The sequence below is a fragment of the Bos indicus x Bos taurus genome, chromosome 14, assembly GCF_003369695.1.
Source record: "Bos indicus x Bos taurus breed Angus x Brahman F1 hybrid chromosome 14, Bos_hybrid_MaternalHap_v2.0, whole genome shotgun sequence".
In the NCBI taxonomy this organism is placed as follows: Eukaryota; Metazoa; Chordata; class Mammalia; order Artiodactyla; family Bovidae; genus Bos; species Bos indicus x Bos taurus.
This window is the reverse complement of record NC_040089.1, coordinates 66,121,329-66,128,887: the sequence shown is the minus strand read 5'-3', so window position 1 is coordinate 66,128,887 and position 7,559 is coordinate 66,121,329. Positions and strand designations below refer to the sequence as shown.

General features: G+C 53.1%; 1 protein-coding gene across 2 annotated transcripts; it reads left to right on the top strand.

The window, feature by feature from the left end:
* The first annotated feature begins 304 nt into the window (after window positions 1-304).
* KCNS2 (potassium voltage-gated channel modifier subfamily S member 2) lies at window positions 305-6,874 on the top strand. Of its 2 annotated transcripts, none has more exons than XM_027561462.1 (2): window positions 305-710; window positions 1,905-6,874. In XM_027561462.1, exon 2 carries the CDS (start codon window positions 1,948-1,950, stop codon window positions 3,379-3,381), a length of 1,434 nt encoding a protein of 477 aa, XP_027417263.1. In that variant the 5' UTR covers window positions 305-710; window positions 1,905-1,947; the 3' UTR covers window positions 3,382-6,874. The 2 variants fall into 2 exon arrangements, with proteins under 2 accessions (XP_027417263.1, XP_027417262.1); XM_027561461.1 differs by lacking the exon at window positions 305-710 and adding an exon at window positions 1,039-1,257.
* The last annotated feature ends 685 nt before the right edge of the window (window positions 6,875-7,559 follow it).

The following is a 7,559-nucleotide window of genomic DNA, read 5'->3' as shown; positions in this document are numbered from 1 at the left end:
CCAAGTCCCCATAGTGTCCGCATACACACGTTTCTCATTTCATTAGGCACACGGACCTGGTCACAGACCCACGGAATACTACACTGTATACAGCCCACTGTACACACAGCTCACAGTCTGCCATTGTGTGCACACATCACAATGACAAGCCCCAGGTTCCCCTGTTCCAACACACTGTACACATTTCCCCCACTACCCCAGAGGTCCTATTTTTAATTAACGCTGTGCAGACCGTGAAAAGCCCTACTTTCCTCAGTCTATACACACAGACACACACACAGTTCCCAGCCATCCTCCGAAGCTGGCACACCACCCCGGCCTGCACACACACAGTGCCCACACAGAGCTCCCAAACAGAACTCCGTGACTCCCTCCCACGCCGGTAGGGCCTGCGCTCCCGGCCCCAGCAAGCTAGGCTTAGCTCGACCCTGGGTTTCCATGCCCCCCGCTTCTCCCCCTTCTTCCCCCATTCCTTTCCTCACCACCCCGCTTCCCCCGCAGCCTCAGGAAACTTTTCAGCAGGTCCTTGAAAGGGGGAAACCTGGAGTTCCTCGCGTCCCGCCCTTCCCCCCCGGACGGACACGAGTCGCCGGTCATTCCCCAGCTCGGCTCCGCCCGAGAGACTCAAGTAGGGAAAGGTCACCGTAGGCAGCCCCCTGCCTGCGCCCTGGAAGCAAGAGGGTGGTCATAACAGCCTGTCATCAGGGGAGGTAGGTGAGTGATCGGGAAAGGTGTTGGCTCGGCCTCGAGCCGCGGGCGCGAAGGGGTCTCCGCGACGCCGAGGCGGTAGCCTCTCCCGGAGTCCGGGCGGCGGCCTCGCGTGGAGCTGGGAGGCGCGGAGCTGTCCGTTCAGCACCACCGCGCCGCGCCCCAGAGCAGGGCCCGCGCAGAGGCGCACGGGCTCGGCTCCCGCTCCGGATCCCGCGGGCTGCGGCGCGCGTCGTTGTCTCTCCTCGGTGCCGAGGGGCGCGCGGATCTAAAGGGCGGGGGGGTGGGGGGAGGTGGCTCTGCGATCGTCGGGGCCACGCAGCCACCTGTGAGCCTCCCGCAACTGCGGACGGCGGCGGCCTCTCCGGCCGGAGACAGGAGGCGCTCGGCGGACCCCGCCCGCCCGCCGGGCGCACACACAGGCGCACACACACTCAGAGCACCCTCGCGCACACGCACAGCCAGCCGGCAGCGGCGGCCGCAGAGATGCTCGCCTGCAGGTCGGGGAAGTTTCCCGCCGGCCTCGGCCGCGGGCCCCAGAGCTCGCAGGTAAGCGCTTCCAGAACGCGCAGGGAGAGCCTGGGTAGCTCCGCCGGGTAAGGCGCGGCGCACGCGGCTCCGGGGCACGGCGCCAGGCGGGCGGGGGAAGCCCGGGGCGGAGGACGGGTCTTCAGTCTCGGGGGGCTGGACTCCGGCGACGCCGGGCCGGCCCCCTTACCCTGTTCTGGGGTTAAGGATTCGAGAGGTGGATTCCCCCGCCACCCCCCTCCCGAAGCTACGCGCCCCCCCATCTCGGCCCAGCCCTGCCGGTGCGCATCCCAGCTCTGGTCCCGCCTGTCTGCGGCGAGAGGGCGGGGGCGTCTCCTCGGCCCGCCCACGGGCAAGGTCAGCTAGCAGCTCGCGGAGCTGCTGGGGTGCGACCCCGGGCAGCGGAAAGCGACCGACAGAACCCCCAGGATGGGTGTGCGGGCGCGGCCATGCTAGTAGAAACATAACCCACCCTCCCCAACTCCAAGCCTTTCTTTGGGAGGCGGGGAGGCAAAGCCCAGAGAACGGTCCTCCCATCCCAGTGTCCTTCAGTACTCAGAGACACGCTGGAGAGAACTGGGCGCGCTAGAGACGGATGGGGACAAAGGAAGGGGTGCCCGAGCCCTGAGCGCCGGGCGCTCACCCGACGCGCTTGCTTTGGCTTACAGGTGTAGCGCCCCCGCGCGGCGCGGGCGGCCGGGCGTCTCCAGCATGACTGGCCAGAGCCTGTGGGACGTGTCGGAGGCCAACGTCGAGGATGGAGAGATCCGCATCAACGTGGGCGGCTTCAAGAAGCGGTTGCGCTCGCACACGCTGCTGCGCTTCCCCGAAACGCGCCTGGGCCGCCTGCTGCTCTGCCACTCGCGCGAGGCCATTCTGGAGCTCTGCGACGACTACGACGATGCCCAGCGCGAGTTCTACTTTGACCGCAACCCCGAGCTCTTCCCCTACGTGCTGCACTTCTACCACACCGGCAAGCTTCACGTCATGGCAGAGCTGTGCGTCTTCTCCTTCAGCCAGGAGATTGAATACTGGGGCATCAACGAGTTCTTCATTGACTCCTGCTGTAGCTACAGCTACCACGGCCGCAAAGTGGAGCCCGAGCAGGAGAAGTGGGACGAGCAGAGCGACCAGGAGAGCACCACGTCCTCCTTCGACGAGATCCTGGCCTTCTACAACGACGCCTCGAAGTTCGATGGGCAGCCCCTGGGCAACTTCCGCAGACAGCTGTGGCTGGCGCTGGACAACCCCGGCTACTCGGTCCTGAGCAGGGTCTTCAGCGTCCTGTCCATCCTCGTGGTTCTGGGGTCCATCATCACCATGTGTCTCAATAGCCTGCCAGACTTCCAGATCCCTGACCGCCAGGGCAACCCGGGCGAGGACCCCAGGTTCGAAATCGTGGAGCACTTCGGCATCGCCTGGTTCACCTTTGAGCTGGTGGCCAGGTTTGCCGTGGCCCCCGACTTCCTCAAGTTCTTCAAGAACGCCCTAAACCTGATTGACCTCATGTCCATCGTCCCCTTTTACATCACGCTGGTGGTGAACCTGGTCGTGGAGAGCACGCCTACCTTGGCCAACTTGGGCAGGGTGGCCCAGGTCCTAAGGCTGATGCGGATTTTCCGCATCTTAAAGCTGGCCAGACACTCCACTGGCCTCCGCTCCCTGGGGGCCACCCTGAAATACAGCTACAAGGAAGTAGGGCTGCTTCTGCTCTACCTTTCTGTGGGGATTTCCATCTTCTCTGTAGTGGCCTATACCATTGAAAAGGAGGAGAACGAGGGCCTGGCCACCATCCCTGCCTGCTGGTGGTGGGCCACCGTCAGTATGACCACCGTAGGGTATGGGGATGTGGTCCCGGGGACCACGGCAGGGAAGCTGACCGCCTCTGCCTGCATCCTGGCAGGTATCCTGGTGGTGGTACTGCCCATCACCTTGATCTTCAATAAATTCTCCCACTTTTATCGGCGCCAGAAGCAACTTGAGAGCGCCATGCGCAGCTGTGACTTCGGAGATGGAATGAAGGAGGTCCCTTCTGTCAATTTAAGGGACTATTATGCCCATAAAGTTAAATCCCTCATGGCGAGCCTGACGAACATGAGCAGGAGCTCGCCAAGCGAACTAAGTTTAAATGATTCCCTACATTAGCTGGGAGGGCTTGACATCCTCAAACCCACATTGCTGAGCTGTCTCCTGTGCCCCTGGCACAGTCCAGGTACCCTAGGGTTATGGTGTGAGGAGTATGCCCAGCCCCAAAGGGGAGAGAATGCATGGGATCTGCACCCCAGGTTGCTTTTACAGTATTTAGGATCATTTTTAGAGGGTGGTGTGTCTGACACCATGCCTTTGCACCTTTCAGTGAAATGACACTCACTGGTCTTCGCATCGTGGGCATAAAATGTTCACCTTTCTGCCGGATGAGTACCACCTAGAATGCTAATTTCTCTGTTCATTGTGTTCTCTCATCTAGTGCTCATGGCCCAGGACTGTCTCTGAGTTGTTTGTGCTCCTGTTTCTGAGGTTGTCATGTGAATTCCATAAAAAAGCCCCTACGAATATGTCCTGTGGAAACACATCTGTGGGGCCTGCAAGGATAGGATGAGGTTTTGCTCACAGTCAGGTGAAAACAAAATCTCAATTGTTTATCCATTGCTTTCATTTAGTTTTAATATCAAACAAAGAGAATGTGAAGTTAAGTAGACATGACCGATTCAAGTCTGCGAGTTGTTTTTGTCAATGATCTGTATTGTGACTTGCATGGGTACCCTGCTCACCTTTCAAATGATGTACACCCCTGTTCGCCTCTTAATGTTGCTCTTTAGAGAATGTTAGTTTGTTAAACATGTAGTGAAGACTGAAATTTTCCCCAAGAATAGATGCATTAGGGCTAGGGACTTCAGCTAAACATAGGCCAAATCGCATGATGCTTGAAGATCTTTCAGAATCAGGCCTCATTCTTTCCTGGGTGGTTGCAGGGACATTTATTTCTTGCTGAGGTTGCTGGTCTAGGTCATTTGACCAAACTTTGCTGTCTTAGCTATTAGCATGTTTCTGAAATGTTTCTTTTTTAAGGTGTTTAGAAATAAGATCGTGTTGTCTTTCTCAACTAACAAGTTTACTGTTGTATTGTCTTTCTGAGGCAAACGTTGGGCTGCTAGCAAGGGCAGTAGCTTAGAAAATTTTGTTACCTGCTCTGAAAGCTTAGATAAAGCTTTTATTTCCAAGCAGAGTTTACTTAGATAATTTTGCTTCTAGGATACGGTATGTAACACACAATGCTCTAATCACCCCAGAGTTCCTGGTATGACATGGACACCCAGTGGCATGAAAGTGTGTACTCAAAATATAGACAAGTGGCTTATCCAGGATGGAAATATTATAGTTCTTATTTCCATTTCAGCTGCCTTTTGTTGGGGGGAAGGTTGGTGGAGGCCAGGAGAAAGGAAAGAGTTGGGAAGGTTGGTGGAGGCCAGGAGAAAGGAAAGAGTTGTAAAACAAAAAAGCATTGTTAATAAAATGTCATATATAATTGCAAACTTCTTGAAAAGCTTGATGCTATTTTAAAGACCCTTAAACTTTCAAACTTGGGTTGAAGATTAAGAACTCTTTCCTTTTCCAAAATGCCCTCCCTCCTTCTTCTTCAGTTAAGCAGCATGTAGCATTTTGAAGGGTTAACTTGGGTCATTCTCTGTTATATTCTAGGTAATCAGATGGTGTTCCAGTTGGCCTCCGTTGTTGTTCTTCTTTGGAAAGGCTACAGAATCCAGGGGTCCACACGTGGAGTTAGGCAGGCTTTTTCTCCAGGGCTTGGATCTTCCTTAAAAAGGTCCATTTTGTCTCTTAGTTGGTTGAAGGTAGTACATACCCTTCAGATAGAGTGAGGATCTTGTCAGAGGCTTTATGTACTTGTAGTTGCCATGGCTACACAGAGAGGGCCATTTGTTGGATGAATGCACTAGTCACTTACGCCTTTGGGTCCCCAGTTCAAATCTCTCCATCATACTGGAGCCTCGTAGGGAGCAGGGAGGCAGCCACCTCCTAGTGCTACCTGGTCTACCATCTACTCCATTTCTCAGAGTAAGGAAAGGTTTATCAGGAAAGGTGAGATGCCTTAGGGGCAACCAGCCACCAAGTCAGAAGAGCAGGGTTATTTCTCAGAATTTGCACATGTAGCACTTGGCTTTGGCTGATGTTTGCAGCACCAGAAGGCAGAGAATTTATGAAATCATCTCCAGCTGCACTGGGGCAGGTGATGGTACAAATTCGTGAAGACTGTTCAGTTTGCCAAGGCTGATGGTATTGGGTCACTGAGCATGGTATCCACAGTCACTGACCAGAACACTTGTGAAAAGAGGAAACAAGGCCGGAGGCTGAATAGCTCAGTCACTCTCCTCAGTATTCTTTTTAAACAGGAAGGTTTTTACCACTGAAACAAAGATACTTCTAGTGGTTACTCTTTGCTGATATGAAAGCTGGAAAACTTGACTTTTCATTTTGGTGATGACTTGCATTTATCTGGTGCCTTTCATTGGGGGAATCCCAAAGTGCTTTAGAGACTGTCTTTTTAATATCTTTTGTACATATATATATATATATATACTCTTATAAAATATTATTTTGCCCATCCTGGAATTTCAGTCACTTCCAAGCATGAGAATAGCCTAATAGCATTGAGGGCTCCAAGCAGTGGTTTCAGATAAGAGGGCGAGAAACCAACCCAGCTGGCTTGAACACTGGAGTTAATTCCCACAGAGAATGGAGATGAAACTCTGATCCAGGGGGAAAGAACCCTTCCTTCCTTTCCCACAAAGTAGCACCGAGGTACCAGGTACACAGGTCACAAGAGCTCTCGGTGGGGCTTTGATTAACCTTGTCAGATAACATTTGATGGAGCAGTTTCTTCTGGTCCCTGAAACTATTCGGTGCAGGGAAGGAGTTGGGAAGGGGTCAGGGGAATTTTCTGTTCTGTTTCTGGAGTTGAGAGTATGATTATGAGCTGACAGCTTTGGCCACCAGGCTGCCAGACTGACCCATCAACCCCCTTTGGAGGACACAGACGAAGCTTCAAAGCACCTATGTCCAGCTGTGGGCTTGAGAACAGCTTCGCTGCCAACACTTGAAGGTTGTTCTTTTCAATGCCACTGAGACAAAGATATAGGTCATGCTTTTCTCGAAATGTATGTGATAAGCATTTTGAGAGCGCTGGCTGGGAAGTGACACCATGTCTTTACTGCATAGATGCATGTTGGTTATCGTCCAGTGTTTTCTGTCAACCCCCTACATTTCCTGGCTTTGTTACCAAGGAGGGGCATGTTGTAATGCCGAGCTGATGTGTAGCTCCTAAGGTAGTAATTGGTATTTACCGCTTGGATTTGTTATTTCTACTCGTCTTAGTGTTCAAATAATGGAACTACCTGCTAATTCTTGCTTCACTTCGAAGAAAATGATATGTTATGCACTTTGGGATAGCCGTGATCTGTACAGGCTGTGTGTTATCTCCTTGAAGGCTTAACTGGTATTTCTTGTATGTTTTAACAGCATGACTTGTTACAGAGTTGTAATTTTAAAAAATCAAGAATGCTGTATTTGTGCTGTCAGTTTTAACACTCATTAACATGCTACTGTGCAGGCATTGATGCAACCCCGAGGAGCCCTTCTGTGTGACGGCTGCATTTTAGCCTCTGTGCCTTGACTCAGCAATGAGGGGTAACACTGACACACTCAGGGCTCCAGCCTCGAAGAGTATGAGGATTAAATAGAAAATGGTTGCTGACCCTCCCTTAGGGCACTTCAGTTACACATGGAGTGGCAAACACAACAAGGGCGTTTGACACTGGGAACCAGATTTCTTGAGAAAGTCTGGGCTTGTTGAACATTTGTGGGGAAGGAAGAGGAGTCCATTCTTCTTTGAGGGTATGGAGAGGTGGGGTCCTTTTTTCACTAGGACCTGGAGCAACCAGCCTGCTCTGTTGTGGGAATGGTTATGAATTATTGGAGCCCCTGTGAAACAGACACCCCTGGTAGGGTTTTCCCCCTCCTGTCTTGTTCAGTACTACCAACAGGTCTGCTAGTGCCAACCTCACCCCACCTGGTTGCCATGCCCCCCATTGCTACAGTGCCTCCCTGGCAGCAAGTTGGGGTCCTGGGAAACCAGAGTGTCTTGGCTGGTTTGCTATGACTATTGCTGGGGGAATTGGCCCTTAGTACCTACTTAACCCAGTAGTGACCTGGCCTATGGGGCTTCCCCAGTGGCTCAGTGGTAAAGAATCTACCTGCAATGCAGGAGACGCAGGTTCGATCCCTGGGTCAAGAAGATCCCCCTGGAG